The 19,224-nt window shown below is 40.5% G+C and overlaps 1 protein-coding gene across 7 annotated transcripts in view; it reads left to right on the top strand.

Annotated features, from left to right (window-relative positions):
* PPFIBP1 (PPFIB scaffold protein 1) overlaps positions 1 to 19,224 on the top strand; it is a 262,577-nt gene that overhangs the window by 38,460 nt on the left and 204,893 nt on the right. For 6 of the 7 annotated variants that reach the window (XM_085884524.1, XM_085884523.1, XM_085884522.1 and 3 more), the window contains 2 exons: positions 16,434 to 16,533; positions 18,986 to 19,218. In XM_085884524.1, the coding sequence (XP_085740650.1) occupies positions 16,473 to 16,533; positions 18,986 to 19,218 (294 nt within the window). In that variant the 5' untranslated portion in view covers positions 16,434 to 16,472. The remainder of the gene's footprint in view (positions 1 to 16,433; positions 16,534 to 18,985; positions 19,219 to 19,224) is intronic. The other variant, XM_085884525.1, reaches the window with a different exon arrangement.

Below are 19,224 nucleotides of genomic sequence, written 5' to 3'. Positions count from 1 at the left end.
AACAAACCACCTAATAAACCTCAAAATTAATTTGTATTTCAAAAAGTCTGCTTCGGATGAATAATACTTAAGACCAATTGCCCACAAAACCTATTGTTACGGGTTCAGGACGAGCTCAATCACGAGCGGGGTCTCTTGGACCCACTGCTCAACCTACGACCCTCTAGCCGTCGCCCACAAATTAACTCTGCGAGCCGATGGGTTACTTAGCAACTGCCACCAAACCGAGCATGGTCCTCACTGTTCGTAATCACATTGCCTTACCGGTGGTTTGGTTACTTTAACGAGGGAACCGTACGTGCTCTTGACTCCGCATCCAGTGTACTTATTATATACGGACGAGCGAAACTGTGAGTGGGAGTCTGCTATCTCGGAGTGAATCGGTGGGACAGAATTTCCCGTCTCGTCACTATGCCAGACCAATGAAGGAAAGATCGACCGGACAGGTTTGAGAGTTGCTTACCAAACAAAACAGCAAGCATTTATTTGCAATCAAGGAGCAGCACGTATTTACAATCACAATAACCAAGCATGTATGATCACAGTCAGGCAATCTATGAGCACATATGGCAGGCAGGCAACGACACAAAAGAGGAGACTTACCCCAGCACGTATATTTTCCTCTCAAGATGATCTTACTTCTTGTGTTGACACAGGACAGGCACCATCATTCAACTAGGAAAATGTACTGTAGATTTGAAAGAGATGAGGAGAACATAAGTTGAACAGAGCTTGGCTTTGGCCCCTAGCTCACCTGATACAGACAGGGCTGTACTTGCCATACCCAATATGGAGGGGAGGCAAACGGTGGGGGTGGGAAGCGAGGACCAAACGGTATTGATGCGATGTTGGGAGAGGTGGAGCTTAACGATAATGTAAGCTTCGAGGAAGGGTGTGATGTGCGAATGAGTGCCTTGCCCTCTTGGGTCAAGAGGAAAATCATTGATTGCTCTTTCTTTATTGTTGATACTCCTTGTGCCTCCAAAGTAGATGACTAGCGGTTTGTAGTAACACCAAGAAAAGATTGTGTACATCAATGTGGAGCTGTGGTGCGCCGAAGACCTCGCCCTCATGCTCGTCTCGCCCTGCATCGCCTGTCTTGGTTTGACGCAACTCGTGTCAGCTCAGTGCAGCTTGTCCCAGCTCAGTCGGGTCCCTCAGCACGAACATGCAGGCACCTTTCCTTCTGATGAGATCCTCAGTGCACACAAACAGCTGCAAACAGATTCTGTCGCTTGCCTTTTAAGCTTCCTGGGCCAAGCATGGCTTCGAAGGAGCAGAGTTTCTGGTAGGTGGAGTTCCAGCAAGCAAGGGTCGGCACGCATTCTTTGACCCTGTGCGGGACGTTCTCATTGGTCCATGCTGACCATGGTGTTAAAGTTGCGGAGGCGTTTCTTGGAAGCCAATGTTGTTTCTGGAACGCTTTTCGAAGGTCCTGCACTGTGCACGTGTGAGAAACGTTAAATAGCTTGCCAAAATGCGCGACGTGCAGGAAGAAAATGGAAAGCTAGAAACTTGATAGTGAATTTTAGTATGAGCAATAAGGGCTGAAAACGAATGTCAGGGATTGGAATAGACGAATGGATTAAAGGATGGATTGCAGGATCAAAAGATGTTGATTGATGGATTGAAAGTGGATAGAAAGGGAGAAAATTGCACCCTACCGGGGATGAAACCTATATGCCTGGTGTTGGCTTAATGGTTAGGGTGGTGGGCTTGGGATCCTGGTGTCCTGAGTTCAAATCCCGCTCACCTGTTGAATTGATACCAGGTGGGGTTAACTCGACCTGTCATCCTTCCGAGGTTGGCAAAATGAGTGCCAGCATGTATCCTGTGTCAGAGTGGCGACCCGGCCAGGATTGTGCACAATAGCCAAGGACACTGCTTAGGCAGCACAAACGCTCTGCACAGAGTATGATCCCAATGGATGGATGGATGGATGGATGGATGGATGGATGAAACCTGCTCCTTCCACAACACATTCCCCCAATCCCTTGTGCAAAAGGCAGGGATCGATCTAAACACATTCTTGTGAAATAACTATCTCGGGATTCACTACGTGTTCATGGATTCTCCCTGCGGTCCATTTCCACAACTGTAACAATATTGATAGTGGTACTATACAATTTTTTTTTTCCTAACCTGGCCCTTTTTTTGGAGTAAAAATAAAAAAGGGTTTCTTCCACCACAGAATTCTAACAGGGCACACATCAGTCAAATTTATTCAATTCAGGAGTCCACTTCAATCTGGTCCACTCTGTTATAAATCGTTCCTTTATTGAACGTGAAGGCTGATTAGGAATCATGAAGGCTGATTGAACCTCTGATGTATTTCAGTATTTTATACTGATTGCAAATTGCGCTTTAATTTGAAATCTCCCACTGGTGTTGAAATTGCCCCACTCGACTCCACACGAGGAAAATTGCCTTTTAAAACCTCAGTATGAAGACGATATCCAATGTTGTCAATGTTCGTCATTTAAATTTGGACTGTGTTTAAGTGTAAACGAAGGACACGTTTTAATTTCTTCTCTTCTATACAACACAACTATCGTGTGAAATTATTGCTTGTTTACCTGACTGCTTGTTTATACAGGTCCTTGAAATGAAAAAAAAAAAAGAAGTTCAAGATGGAACTTTTAGTTTGTAATTATATCCCAAATGCATCATGGCTGTCCAGCGTCGGGGTTTGTGTCCAGCCGGCAGATTTCAGACAGTAAATTTAGAGCAAATAATCGCTCCCTTGTGCGATGAAATGGCTGAAAGCATGATTTTGAGGACGTCTGATTTTGAACCTGAAGGGTACTTTGTTTCATTGCTATTCCATTGACACTTGCACACCCCAGATTTTCATTAGTGTAGCTCCTTTGCGTGGCACATTAGAGATGCTATTTTCCAATCCAAATACAAGCAAAGTTTGGATTCTTCAAAATGAAAAGGCAATCTGTTGTTGTGTGTAATTTGTATCTCAGTTTTATATGTATATTTTAATACAGAGTCAAGGGACACAGGATGGACCAGGAGCAAGAACACACAGGGTGGGGGTGGGACACAGGGAGGTAGAACACTGAATGGACCAGGACGTACCAGAACAAATGAACAATGGAAAGAAGGGGGTGGAGAGGGGAACACCAGCAGCAGGGTTGAGAGACAAAAAAACAAAAACGGAGGAAGACTTGCAGGAATAAAGGACACGGTGAAAGATAAGCAAATAACGAGAGCAAGGGGGGTGAGGACACAGTGTGCGAACAAGCTGGATACAACTGCAAATTCTCAATCAAAGAAGTTTAAGGGAAAACTGGGGAAGAAGCAGAAGTGGACCAAAAAAAAATTGAAAACTGAAGGGGAGGGTGAGGGGAAACCCAATAACCTGGAAGCCCCAAAAGGGCTGCACTTGGGGAGGGTTAATGACGGTTGAAAAGATCATGGGTGTGGATAGGGGGAGGAGTGACCTGAAATGGTGATTAACAGCTGTCTTGAATCCCTGGAGGGAAGGATGAGATTGAACAGACTGGGGAAGTTGGTTCTGCAGGTGGGGAAAAGAGGGACGATTGAGTGCAGGTGAGAAGGGAGTCTGAATTTTGGGAGTTTCATCAGAAGAGGGTTACAGGCAGACCACATACACCCTGCAGAAACATAGTGAGGAGGCTGTGTGCTGAAAGGCCAGAGGATGCAAGAACAGAAACGAGGGGCTTGAAGACCTCAAAATTGCAGCCCACCTGTCTGAAGAATGAAGATGTCATGACAGAGGGTGGAGTCATCGGCAAATAGATAAAGAGGATTTTCCAGAGAATCCCAGAGATTGTTGATGAAGATTAGGAACAGGCCCAGAACATTGCCTTGGGGAACTCCAGCCTGGACAGAGAGACCGAGAGAGACCGAGACCCGCATTGGCTGCGAAATGGTGTTGGCGAAAAGCTGAAATTGAATTATAATAAATGGCAGAGTACCCGCCCTACGGGCGATCTTGTTTCAAGCATGCAATACGTTCTTCTGACGCATACCTTTATTTGGGCGGTGTATAGGCAAGTGACAACTGTATATGCAAAAAAAATAAAAAACACACACACTGGTCTGTGAATTATAGTAAGGATGATGAGGAATAAACTTGTTACTGAGGGCCCTGTCACACCTTGACGTTTTAGCCAGCGTATGGCAAGGTATCAAAATGTATGTAAAACGCTGGCGTACGCTGAACTATTGATGTTTTTTTTTTCCAGTTTTGGACGTATTCATAACGAGTTGGACGTATGCATAACGTATCAGTAACGTACACAGAACGTTTCGATAACATAGAGATAACTGATATCAACGAATGCTGAGCGTGTTGTCGGCGTTCACAGCCTCTGCCCAACGATAGTCTAACTTATGCATAGCGTGGCAGCGTATCGCCGACGATCACGTGGCGTAGCCTATTAAAAGGCTGCGGCTCGTCGATTCAAATCATAACCGCACTAGACATCGAAGTGTCAAGCCGCTGTCACACCTTGACGTTTTAGCCAGCGTATGCCGACGTATGAAAAATTTGCCGAATACGCTGCCACGCATCGAATACGTTATGGGTAAGTTTTGTATACGTTAAGAGCACGCTGAAGCACGCTGGCATACGTCGTAGTACGTCGACAAATTTTCAGCATGTTGAAAATTTTTCGACGTATGACACGCGTTCCGCTTACGCTGGCCATAAGTTGTCGGCACGTTACGCGATCGTTGACACACGTCGACACACGTCACTTGTAAGTTACTCATAAGTCGAAACACGTCGAGGTAATGGTTAGCGTCAGTGTTCCAGACTCCCTGGTTTTTTTTGTTTTTTTTTTTCTTCGGCATGACGGTGATGTTGATACTTCGATTTCTAGTGCGGTTATGATTTAAATCGTTGAGCGTTAGTCTATTAATTATATTATATTATAACTGCACTAGAAATCGAAGTGTCAACATCACCGTCATAGCGAAGAAAAAAAAAGTCTGAGTCTTTACTTTAACAGTAAACCGTATTGCGGAATATGCAAAAAAGGGGCGTTGCTTATTACGTCATTTGAGGGTCAAGATACAGCCTGGCAGACAGCAAAATTGAAATCAGCATACCAAAATTAGGTAAGGTAAAGTGTCTGCCAGCTTTTCCTCAAAAATGCCTCTTGGATTGTTGTATTCAGAAAAGTTGATTAGTCGAACAGGCTGCGACTCATCAGCACTCCAGATTTCTCCCAACACCATCACTGAAAAACCACCATGTTTGACAGTTGGCTGCAATCGGTTCAAAGCGAACTCTTGACTGGGAACTCTCCAAACCATAGTGTCCACTGTCAGAAAATTGAGGAAATTGGGACTCTTCTGAAAAAATGACAGTTTGCCAAATCTCCAAGGCTAAATCTCGTCATCCCACTTCTTTCTCCTTTGAATGTTGGCTGGTCGAAGAAGAGGTTTTCTCCGAGCTGCTCTCCCATAGTAGCCCAGTTGATGAAGGTACTGCACAGCAGTTCTTGAGTTAACTTGGACCTCCTCTGCAACATCTGCTGCCTTGCAATGGGGAGTTTTCTCAATGGACCGCTTGACAGCTTCAAATACACCTTTCTGAGGGCCCAGGTCGACCAGGACGGGAAGCTGTGGATTCCTTGCCTTCGCTGGTGAATCGCACAATCACCCGATTGATAAAGCAGAATGCCAAGGTTCTGAGCTCTGTGATGCTGGCTGACTCCACCTTCCGATTGGCCATCAATTCGTCCTCTTTGAAAATCTGAAAGGTAGTGTGTGTGCTCCCTGGGTTTGAGGCAGAGTTAATTGTCATACAAGTCTCGTTTCTGCAAATAAATAGGCAAATATTAGTATAAATCACTGAGTAAAACTTGCTTTATACAGATGAAATAAATAAATTTAAGGTGTCTATTTCCGTGTGTGTGTGTGTGTGTGTGTGTGTGTGTGTGTGTGTGTGTGTGTGTGTGTGTGTGTGTATGTGTGTGTGTATATGTGTGTGTATATGTATATATGTGTGTGTGTATATGTGTGTGTGTGTGTGTGTATATGTATATATGTATATGTATATATATATATATATATATATATGTATATATGTATATATGTATATATGTATATATATATATATATATATATATATATCTCTTCCAGTTTTCTTTTTTTGTGAATCTTTTTGCTCACATCACTTTACTGAAACTGCCATTTTCAATTTTGCTCTGATGATTGCTAAAAAAAAAATGCTGATTTTCTGGTTCATATAGCATTGGCCGGTAAAACACACAAACACACACATATGCGATCGATCGCCGTTCAATTGACAAACTTGCTGATATTGTATAATATGCTGTCATTACCATATAACAATATTATAATATGGAATAGGTAAAGCCGAGAAGCGAACGTAGAATTCTTCTTGCATTCGATGCTGCAATTTCCGGTTACTTCAGCCTGGATTCGGGATCAGCGATCAAATAAGGTAAATCACGATTAAAAACTATTTTTTGATGATGCGGGAGATATCGTTATTATAAATTAGGTAGACTTAAAACTGCTAGAGTATTTACTCTCTAGTTTTGTTGTTAATTTTTTATTCATAAAGGTGTGATTGGGTATACTATAGATCAAATTCATTATTTGTGCATTTCTATAACCGTGATAACACTACTGCATATTACCTCAACATTACCTTCACAACAACAACTACACCACCTAGAACAGGATCTCATCTAAAAAATAAATATTACCTTCACAACAACTACATCGTCTAGAACAGGATCTCATCTGAAAAAAAATATTACCTCAACATTACCTTCACAACAACAACAACTACACCGCCAAGAACAGGATCTCATCTGGAAAAAAAAAATCCTCAACATTACCTTCACAACGCCAACTACACCGCCTAGAACAGGATCTCATCTAAAAAAATAAATACTTGAAGCGAATGTAGAATTCTTCTTGCATTCGCTTCTGACTTTACCTATAACTTGTTCACAACTGTACGAGGTGTGTTCAATAAGTATCCGACCTTTGTTCATTAAAAATACTCGTATCCAGATACAACAAATTTACACTAATCTCCTTCAAAGTAGTCCCCTTGGGCTGCCACACACTTCTCCCAACGGTTCTGCCACTGTCGGAAGCAGCGCTAGAACGCCTCTTTTGGGATGGCGCACAGCTGGTTCGTCGCATTCCGCATGATGTCTTCTCTGGACTGAAATCTGGTCCCTTTCAGGGGCATTTTCAGCTTGGGGAAAAGCCAGAAGTCACGGAGCCACGTCGGTAGAATGGCGAGCCTGACGAAGCACAGGTGTGTTGTGTTTGGCCAGGAAACTCTGTATCAAATGTGAAGAATGGGCGTGTGCGTTATCGTAATGGAGCTGCCAATTGACCGCTGCCCACAGGTCCGGTCGTTTGCGTCGCACAGCGTCATGAAGGCGACATAGTACTCTTTGGTGATGGTTGTGCTGTGTGGTGCGTACTCGTGATGAACCACGCCACTGGAGTCAAAGAAGACAGTCAGCATGACCTTGAAATTGCTGCGGACCTTCCTTGCTTTTTTTTTGGCCTCGGGGAGGTTTGATACTTCCATTGTGATGACTGGAACTTGGTTTCTGGGTCGTACCCATAAACTCAGGTCTCATCGCCAGTGATCACTGTGTTGAAAAAGTTGGGATCGCTGTTCACAGTCTCCAGCATGTCCTGTGCGATCTCCAAACGGAGTTGCTTCTGCTCGATCGTTAGCAGCTTTGGCACGAACTTCGCTGAGATTCTCCTTAAGCCCAAATCCTCAGTCACCATGGAATGAACAGATACAATGCTGACGCCCGCCTCGTCTGCAAGTTCTCTGATCGTGATTTGACGATCTTGCATCAGCAGGGTCCTCACTTGGTCAATGACGATCTCATTTCGGGATGTTGAGGGCCTACCAGAATGTGCTTCACTTTCCACTGATGTGCGACCATCTTTGAAGCGGTTGTACCACTGTTTTATCTGTGTGGTGCCCATTGCTTCGTTCCTGAAGGCCTGTTGAATCTTGCGGATCGTTTCCACTTGGGAATCGCCAAGCTTTGCACAAAATTTGATGCAGTAGCGTTGTTCAAGTTTTTCCGCCATTTTGTCAAAAACGAAAATCCAACGGCGCTCACTTACACTTCCTCACTCATCGGCGGTCTGTCGGCGACTGACAGCTTCTGCAGGCAGGAAAATATTCACGCATACGGATTAGGATCGCCTTCATACGTGCACCAAACCACGCCTCCCTAGCTTCATTTGTTAACGCACGAAAAATTAAGGTTGGATACTTTTTGAACACACCTCGTATACGCAATTTCTGGTAACTTCGGCCTGGATTCAGGATCAGCGATCAAATAATGTAAATCACGGTTAAAAATTATTTTTTGATGATGCGGGAGATATCTTAATTAAAATCAGTGGAGGAAATATACACCATGTCTGATATTTGGGTCTTTCATGTCTCCGACGATACCTTTATCTCCCGGCATGCATCATTCCCCATGACAAAAACCGGAAGCAAAAGGGTCATAGCCAACGACACGGATTCCAAATTGCTAGGGTATTGTGTTGTTGTTGTTGTTTCCTATTCTCTCATGTGCACGCGTTAAGTATGAAGCTCACTACGTTCGCTATAACATGCTGTCATTACTTCTGCCACCGAAGGTGGACAGAGGTTATGTTTTCACCTCTCTCTGTCTGTGAGTAGGATGTCTCAGAATTATGAAAGGATTCGGACGAAATATGGTGGACAGGTTGGGTGTCTGACAAGGGCGAATTGATTAGATTTTGGTGAAGATCTGGAACCGGATACGAGTATTTTTAAGTGATTCTTCACCCTTGAGAGATCTGGCCAAAAACGATTTGTAGCACAATATCTCAAAAATCTATGGACGGATTTGGACAAAACTTTTTGGACAGGTTGGGTTTGTGACAAGGATGAATTGATTAAATTTTGGTGAAAATCCAGATACTGGAATAAAAAAAAACTAAAAATAAAAATTAAAGTGATAATTCACCATTGAGAGAAAGTGCCAAAAATGATATTTCAAAACGATGTGGACAGATTTGGATGGAACTTGATGGATGAGTTTGGTAGGTGACAAGAACAATCTGATTTCGATTTTAATTATGGTACAAATGCAGATCTTGCCTATTGGTGGGTTACAAAACGTAAACTGTTCAGCCTGGAGGAGGTATGCGCTCTACTTAGTTAAACATGTTTATTGCCATAATCGCTCGTACAGAGGGAGGGTCTGGACATTTTGACAATGCTTTGTATCATGATCCTGTATTTTCCCCACGTATGCAAAGCGAAAAACGGGGTTAAGCAGTAAAACATCTGTCCATTCTTCTGCCTGTCTTATCAGTTTATGATTGAGGAACACCTTATTTAAATTGAATGTTATATTTTGAACACGAATCAGAACATGAATAGGAAGACAAGTTTGCCGTTTTACCGTACCTTTGCTCAGAATTCGTCCTGACTGCATATGCACCAAGGGGGGTGAAATAATTTTTCTACTCTGTCTGCCTGCCTTGCAGTCAAACAAAACTGAAAATCATTCCAAACAGGAAATGCTGTTTTTAAGAATGTCATAAATGACACAAACAACAGGCAAGAAGAAGTAATATAACATGTTTGATCGGGTGGTGTAGTTGACACTGGAGAAAATGGTGGTAAAATGCAGAATTTATTTATTTATTTATATGCCTTTAAACTTTTATGTAAATTGAATTATATACTTGAAGACTGTAGAACACAGATCGCCTTTGTAATATTTCAAAGAACCATGTAACAGATCGGTATATGACGTTAGAGAGTGACGTGTATCGGGTGAAGAAGAGGCAATCATAATGGCTTTGTACCGATCAATAAAGATAAATAAAGATCAATAAATAAAGATCAATAAATAAATTGATTTATTGATCAATAAAGATCAATAAATCAATAAAGCCTCCATCTCCGAAATTGCGACTCAGCGTCGTCTTATTACAGTGTATGTGTGGTTGGTGTATAAGATTGTTTCAGTAGCACTAAATTTCCGGATTTTTGAACAATTTTAAAATCATAATTTTATTAGAATTGAAGTACAGGAGGGTCTTGTTCATGGGTTTCCCCTTATATTTGCTCTATTGCGATGAATTTACTAAGGCAATGTTTCTGAATTGCGCTCAATGCGCTTCAATAATCGTAGGTTGGCGAACTATTTTCCACATTTATTCACCATATTAACATGGGCCGTCTACACAATAACCCCCTCAAATTGCCAACATCATCACCATCATCTCCGTCAACTCCATCAACTCTTCTTTGTCATCACCATCATCAGCATCGCCATCGCATTATTGGATCAAGTTTATCATCATTATTATTAAAGGTAAGCTTCATTGTCTTAACTCAAGAAAAATATACTTTATTTTATGTTCTTAATACAGAAAAATAATACTTTATTTTATGTTCTTTATAACTCTTTTATTCATGAAAATAAATAGTACAAAAACAATGCACAAACATACTGTATTAATTGGGTATTCAGTTTGGACAAATTTTAAAGTTGAAGTCCCTAACCCTATTTTTCCTCATTACCCCCTAAGTTTGCAGATTTGCAGCTCACAGAGATTTTCAAGAATGTAACCCCCACGAACGGCAAGGCTCTCCTGTATACACTTGAACACTGCAAGGGGTATCGTTCGTGTTCCATGAACTCTCGCATTTGAGAATCGTATCTGTGTTTGTTTGTGTGCTTGCTTCTTTGTTTAACTTGGTGCCTTCAGAATGTATTCACACCCCTTGACTTTTTTCACATTTTCTTCTTCTTCTTGCGTATGACAGCTTAGCTGCCGGGGTAGCTATCATTTCTTGGAAGCGCGACTGTGTCGCTGATGCAGTTTCCCTCTACCAGTACACACTGGTACTCATTTTGCCATCCTCGGAAGGATGACAGGCTGAGTCAATCCCCTGGTGTATTAATTCAGCGGCCAACCGGGCTTGAACTCAGGACCCTAGGATCCCAAGCCGCCACCCTAACCACTAAGCCAACACCAGGCTCACTCACATTTTGTTGTGTTACAGCCTAAATAGAAAATGGATTAAATTTAATTTTTTAGTCACCAATCTCCACAAAATACCCCAGAATGACAAAGTGAAAACATATTTTTAGAATTTTTAAAAAATTTATTGAAAATGAAATGCAGAAATGTCTTGCATCAATAAGTATTCAATACTCTGGTCAAGCACCTTTGGCAGTAATGACAACTTTGAGTCTTCTTGGGTATGACTGCATCAGCTTTGCACATCTGGATTTTGGGATTTTGTCCCATTCTTCCTTGCAGATTTTGTCAGAAACAGAGCACAGCTCATCCATCACACATCGAACACCACCCCTAGCGTGAAACTTGGTGGCGGCAGCATCATGCTATGGGGATGCTTTTCAGCGGCAGGGACGGGGAGACTTGTAAGGATAGAGGAAACAATGAATGGAGCCAAAATTCAGGCCAATCTTTGAGGAGAACCTGCTTCAGAGTGCAAAAGACCTTAGACTGCTACGAAGATTTACGATCCAACAGGACAATGACCCCAAGCAGTCATCCAACGCAACACTGGAATGACTTAAGAACAAGAACATGAAAGTTCTTGAGTGGCCCAGCCAAAGCTCAGACTTGAATCCCATTGAGAATCTGTGGAAAGACTTGAAGATTGCTGTTCATCGACGCTCCCCATCCAACTTGACAGAGCTTGAGTAAATATGCAAGGAAGAATTGGAGAAACTCCCAAAATCCAGATGTGCAAAGCTGATGCAGACATACCCAAGAAAACTTTTAGCTGTAATCGCTGTCAAAGGCGCTTCTACAAAGTATCGATTCGAGGCTGAATACTTATGTTTCTGTATTTCATAAATTAGACATTTCTGTATTTCATTTTCAATGAATTTGTAAAAAAAATTCTAAAAACATGTTTTCACTTTGTCATTGTGGGGTATTTTGTGTAGATCGATGTTAAAAAATTTAAATTTACTCAATTTTAAAGTCTGGCTGTAAAACAACAAAATGTGAAAAAGTTGAGGGCTGTGAATACTTTCTGAAGGCACTGTATATGCACTCCTCAACTTTTGGATGGAATTTGTGAAAAATTGATGTTTGTATGCAAAGGGTCAGTCCGGGGGTGCACAGGATGGCTTGGGCAGTAAAGAAGAAACATCCCTAGTCTATGGAGTTCATGTTTGAGAGAGGACCCCAATTCTCTATTTGTAAATGTTTGTGGTAAAGTTCTGCTCCTGTTTGGAGGGGATATTGTAAGTTAGATTAAAATATGACAGTTGTGCGGTCGTTAACCCATCTGTAATGCTGTGGGAATGTTTGAGATTGCTTTATTGAGGCTTCTCATTGGCAAACACGGGGACAAAGATATTTTAACCATAGCGTGCATGTTTCTGATGCAGAACACAGTCCTTATTCACTCATTTACCTGCAGAAGACAGATGATCATCATTTGTTAGTCAAATGTCAGAAAATACTGGCTGTGCCATCACTCCATTTCATGAAGAATAAAGAAAAATGAAGTTTAACTGTTCATTCTCCCTGCACCAGCTTTACATGCATAAACATAAATATAATGTGCGTCACCATTTTATTACAGCCCAACATAATTTTGGAGTTTGTGTGTTTTTTAAACATGAAATTATGTTCCAATATTCCTTTTTTGCCACACATTTCTAATGCTTGGGTTCCAAGTCATCAAGTATATTCAGCTTAGCTGAGGTTTTGCCAGTGGTAGCCATTTTCGCAGCGTTTCTATTTTCAAAGGATGCATGCCTGTCTGCCATCATTGATACTGCATTGTTGTAGTTTGTACCCATTTACATTTTTGTCTTTGGGGTGGGAGGATTGTCTCGAGGTGTGCACCTCTCACGTCTCAGCTGTCAAGATTGGGTTCAAATGTTTGCCCAACTATAAACTGTCATCCGGTTTACAGGCAGGGTGATTCATCAATGTGTGTGCTGTCACTCGGTTGGATGTTAAACTTGGTGTTCATCTGCCAACATTAGTTTGTGGACGTTAAAGATCCAATGGTTTCTTTAATGAAGAGTAGGCGAGCTATCGCCGGCACCCTGATAATTGATATATTCCAAATTCCTGCCATAACTGAAAGAGGGCATGGGAAAGGATTTCTGGCATATTGCGTGTGACCTATTGAGGCAGGAACTGGATGGAGAGGTGAGAGGGCAGGAGGAACAAGACCAGAATAGAGATGGTTTTAAAAGAAAATAAAAAACAAGACCACCAATGTGCTTGCAGTAAACACGAAGCAGATTTTGAGGCATAGTTTCCAGACTGGAAATTCCAATAACACCATTCCAATCCAATTTCTTCATTTATTGCTAAATTGTGTTCACAAAATTATCAGAATCATTTTAACATTGGACAGGCTCTGAAGGTGGAGAGAAATTCAGATATCTAATGTTGAGAGGCTATGAGGAGGTGGCGGACAGCTGACCTGAAAGCCTAATGCAGGGAAGAGAGCACAAGTTGACAATCTCAAGATGACTGATCCAAGGTTGAAATAATAGGGGGAATAATTAGTGGAGGTGAGCATTAAGCCTACTTTTGGATAGAATAACCTGGTACGTATTGGTGTCTGTTTTTGGTTTTTTTTTTTTGAAGGAGAGCAGTTGAAATCACCACATACGAGGAAGAGAGAGTTGGGATGGGTGGTTAAAAGTTGGTCCATGATGGCTGAGAGAGACATGTAGATGGAGTCATCACTGTTATGAGCAAAGTAATTTTGAAGAAATCACATGATTTCTTCAAAGTTACTTTGCTTTGAAGAAATGCCTTCAAAAGTGCAATAATTGCAAATGAACTGTTCAATCACAGAGCCTGTTCTGAAAGATGCAATTAAATATTTTGATTTCCAAAAATTGCAGACTGAATAATGCCATGATTAATGCCTCCAAAGAAGTGTGTTTGAAGATGCAGCTCCTCTCCAATCCCCATTTTAACCTTGGCTAATTTTGCTCTTCAATATATATGTATTGCTTTTTCCATCTCGTACATGATTGATTTGTTTTTCATCCTGATTTAATTTTGCTGCTCACACTCTGGTTTCACAAATGTACACCTGTTCCTCTTGCGAATTTTTTTTTTCTCATGCAATAAACATGGACATCTGTTTATAGTTTTGTTTTTTTTCTAATGCCCTGTAGGCTCTTTTTCTTTGGGTGGTGCTTGTGGTTAACTGTTCAGAAGCATAATGGCAGCTCAACTGATTGGGAAGGGCAATGGAGATCTTGGAAATGTTTGCTTGTCACATTGTTTCTTAATGTTCAAATCCGTTTATTAATTGCTCTCTAATTGTTTTTGTCGTGGTAACAAACATATTTTGTTTTTTCTAAAAGGTAAACACATTGTACACCTTTGTAAGATAGATATATAGATATACATATATTGATATATATTGTGTATGTATGTATATATATATATATATATATATATATATATATATATATATATATATATATATATATATATATATATATATATATACATATATATATACATCATCTTGCATTGTAGTTATTACCTCTGCCATCGAAGGTAAAGAAGGTTCTGTTTTCACCCCTTTCTGTGGATCTGTTTGTTTGTGTACACTGTACAGGATATCTCAAAAACTTGTAGACGGATCCAGATGCAATTTTGTGATCAGGTTCGGTGTTTGACAAGGACGAACTGATTGGATTTTGGTGACGATCCGTATCCGGCTCCAATAACTTTTGAAGTGATTCTTCACCATTGAGAGATCGGGCCAAAAACGATACATAGCACGATATCTCAAAAAGTTGTGGACGGATTCGGATGAAACTTGGTGGACATGTTGGGTGTATGAAAAAGAATTGATTCATTTTTGATGAAGATCTGTATCTGATTAAAAAAAAAAAATTTTTTTCAGTGATTCTTCCCAAAGAGATCGTGCTAAACCAATATCTAGCACGATATCTCAAAAATTTGTGGACGGATTTGGACAAAACTTGGTGGACAGGTTGGGTGTGTGGCAATGACAAATTGATGCGATTTTGGTGAAGATCCACATCTGGATTTGGAGACTAGAAATATTTAATTTTTAAAGTGATTCTTCATCATTGAGAGATCGGGCCAAAAACCATATAGTACTGAATAGCATGATATTTCAAAGATGTATTGTGTCTGATATGTTCTCATGGATCAGGCATTACGTGGTGGAGGTAAGCGCTCTACCGAGTGCCCTTCCAGTTTATATCAATATGGCACAAAAGTGAAGTTTCTCAAAAAAGGGCATGTCATTCATCGACCTGCGTATTGACTGACCTTGAAACGCATGACAAGGTGAAAGTGTTTTTAAACGTTTCCCTTGGGGGTGTGGGTCAATAATGAATTAAATGTAATTTGGTTTTTTTGGATGTTTGATCAAATTCAATTTTTCGTTAATTTTTGTCGTGTTTATTTTCTTCAAGGATTATAGCATGAAATATGTCAAAAGGAAATGATTGCATGACTAAGCATGTTATTGTTTGATTGCTGGAATCAGTAAACACAAAACAAAAAGAAAGTTCAGAAAAATTGCAATTTTTCGCTCGCCCGTTCGAAGAACAGAGAGCTATAGCGATACCCCCGGCATGAGCGTTAGCGTGAGCGTGAAAATGTTAAAGTTTTTGGTGCAAGTTATTTAGAAGCTTGCCATTCATTCAATATGTGTACTAGGATGCTGATATTTGGCATGGAGGTTCCTTTGGGGTATACTATTGCTGTAGTGAAGTTGAAATGAAAAAATATTTTCAAATGTTTTAAATTTTTGACCTGATTTGAACTTAACTTTTTTGTAGCACATCAACGTTAGAGTTTTTGGTGCAAGTTTTTTTTGGAAGCTTTCCATTCATTTAATATGTGTACTTGGATGCAGATATTTGGCATGGAGGTTCCCTTGGGGTATACTATTTAATTGGTGTCGTGAAGTTGAAATTAACAAATTATATTAAAAAAAAAAATTTCAACCTAAGATGGTGTCAAAGCCACCCAATGCTCGCCTGTTTATACAAGACACTTGCCATTCATTTAATATGTGTACTAGTTTACTGATTGCAATATACAAATACATATATTACTTTAAAATTATTTGGGTCAGACTTCACTGCAATGCTTTATAAAAAAAATATTATTAGACTAGTCTTTTAAAAACGATAAATGTATAAACAGGCGAGCATTGGGTGGCTTTGACACCAACTCTCTGGTTAAGTTTCCACTGCTAACAAACTTTTGCATGATATATATATATATATATATATATATATATATATATATATATATATATATATATATATATATATATATATATATATATATATATATATATGTATATATAATCTCTCTGCTGTTGAATTATCTTTCTCTTATTTTGTACTTGCTTTTAGAGGATTTTGGACGAGTGAGTATAACATTCCAAGGCAAAGATGTCTGATGCCAGTGAGATGTTGGCTGCTGCACTGGAGCAGATGGATGGCATCATTGCAGGTCAGTGATCTGTTCTTACGACTGGTTGCTTGTGCATTTCTATGTTTGGCCAACTTCTCTTGTGTTGCTGATGGTTGAAGATTTTTTCCAGATTCCAGAAGATTCCAGCAGAAATTACTTGACTTTAGTTGCAAAGGATTATGTTGATTTTGTAGCCTAGCTAACTTTCCTTGAGTTGTTTCTCATCCTTTTGCTATCATCTCAAATACTCATATCAGCTGGAGTTGATGTGTTCAAAATTTCGACTCACTTTTCAGGGGAGTGGTGGTGGGAGATTTAAAAATATTTGTGACCTGTTGATCTCTTTGTGGGTGGGAATTGTTTTGTCTTTTACACTACCCTCAAACGACCGATCCACCCTGTTTACCTTCATCTTGTTCATATTTACCTCCGCCACCAAAGGTGGAAGGAGGTTATGTTTTTCACCCCTGTCTATTTGTCTGTCTGTCTGTCTGTCTGTCTGTCTGTCTCTGTCTTTGTGTGTAGGATATCTCAAAATGTTGTGGGCAGAGCCGGATTAAATTTTGTAGACAGGTTGGGGTGTGTGACAAGGACGAACTGTTTATGTTTTGGTGAATATCCGGATCCAGATCCAGCTACTAGAATTTTTTAAGTGATTCTTCACCATTGAGAGATAGGGCTAAACTGATACATATCACAATATCTCAAAAAGTTTGGGATGGATTCGGACGAAACTTGGTGGACAGGTTGGGTGTTTGACAAGGACGAATTTATTTAATTTGGTGAAGATCCAAATCTGGATCTGGATACCAGAATTATTTTATTTTTAGATCCTCGTGGAGGATCTCTAAGTCTTACTCACGTTGTTGTTCCTCATCTTCTTCTTGTGGACTTTTTTGTTTCATAGCCTACAGTTTTCATCGAAACTTCCTGAAACTTGGTGTATATATGTAAAAATACCCTGCGCAGACAGTAACCATCTCCGATTTTGAAAATTCCTCCGAGAAAAAAAGTAATGACGTCAAAATATCTCCGCTAATGGAAATCGCCTAAAAAATTATCTCCGAAACTAGGCAAGCTTTTTGAATTCTGTTTGCGGGAATCCAACAGGGCATTAGCAGAGTTGAATTAACGCACATATGATGCATCACTATGACGTCATATCAATTTTTATGACATCATTCCTATTTTTTGACATTTTTTGTTTCACAACCCAGAGTTTTCATTGGATCTTCGTGAAACTTGCCATGTATATGCAGAAAGCCCACGCGCAGGCAGTAACCATCTCAGATTTTGTAAATTCTTCCTAGAAAAAAAAGTTGACGTCATAATATCGCCGCTAATGGAAATCGCCTATACCATTATCTCCGAAACTAGGCAAGCTGTTTGAATTTTGTTTGCGGGAATCAAGCCGGGCATTAGCACAGATAATTTATTGCAAACCTGATACATCACAATGACGTCATATTCGTTTTTATGACGTCATCATTAAGAGGACGAGGATCTTAGCTCATTTGAGCTTGTTAAAATGATTCTTCACCATTGAGAAATCAGACCAAAAACGATGTATAGCATGATATTTTAATGTTGAGTTCTGTTTTCAGCAATATTTGTTGATTCATTTCCTTTGAGTTTCCATGCAATTATATTTTTGACAATGTTGTTGAACAGAGACTAGAACTTGAGGTAAAAAGAGAAGTTTGACGATAACCACATCTTCATAATCTGGCATGGACGGGAAGGATGGTCTCGAGGTATGCACACTCACCTCTAAGCTGTCTAGTCTGGGTTGGAGTCTCGGCCCAGGTCTCTTCCCAGCTAAAAACTGTCATCCCGGTGTTTTACAGGCATGGTGATTCATCAATGTGTTTGCTGTCCCTCAGATGGATGTTAAATGGGAATCCCGTCTACTGGCATTAGTTGGTGGATGTTAAAGATCCCATGGTGATCTTCCTGAAGAGTGGGCTCGCTTTCGCAGGCACCTTCAACAAATTACAAATTCCTACCCTAACCTATGGAGGGTATTGCATCTGCCGAACAGCCGCACCCTCAGCCAATGATGCTACCCACAGCCTTGTACTGCATAAGAGAAGAAGATATGTAACATAAAAACTTGCATACAACTGTACTTACTTTTGTTAAACCAGGGTAATGGAATAGAATGCAACAAAACAATTTTTGCCATTGCTTTACATTTTTGTGGTCACTCGATTTGTTGAATCGCATGTGCAGAAAGAAAACAAACAATTAGATTGGAGCAAGATCTCGCATGTTTCTGATGGGAGGATAATCTGGCCAGATACAACTGGATACAGAAATCTCCCGTTTCACTTTCAGTTCGGTTTTGTATTGCTAATTGTTTATTCATCACATGCTGTGATGGGACATCCCAGTAATCATCACTATTTACTTCCTACTTGCATTTCCAATTTGACCTTGATAGTGTACTCAACGTCAAGCATGAAAAGGTGGCCATTTATACTCCCGGCAGGATCGAAGGCAATGGAGTTTGGAGGAGGTTTCTTTGACTGCCAATCACCTGTCTCCCCATTTGGTGGTGTTGGTAGCATCGAGGCTGTCGGTGGCCTACGTGTGCTCCAACTGGCTGATGAATTACGAATTTCCCTGGAGCTGTCTGGAAGTGCAGAAGAGCGTGAGACACTGCGAGAAAGGCTACCTGAAGTCACACATGAAGCCCTTGTCTCGTGGTTACGTAACGGGTTGGTGAGC

The sequence above is a fragment of the Eptatretus burgeri genome, chromosome 6 (assembly GCF_056783735.1).
Source record: "Eptatretus burgeri isolate ZD-2024b chromosome 6, Ebu_testis_v1, whole genome shotgun sequence".
NCBI classification, from domain to species: domain Eukaryota; kingdom Metazoa; phylum Chordata; class Myxini; order Myxiniformes; family Myxinidae; genus Eptatretus; species Eptatretus burgeri.
This window is presented reverse-complemented; position numbering and strand designations above follow the sequence as displayed.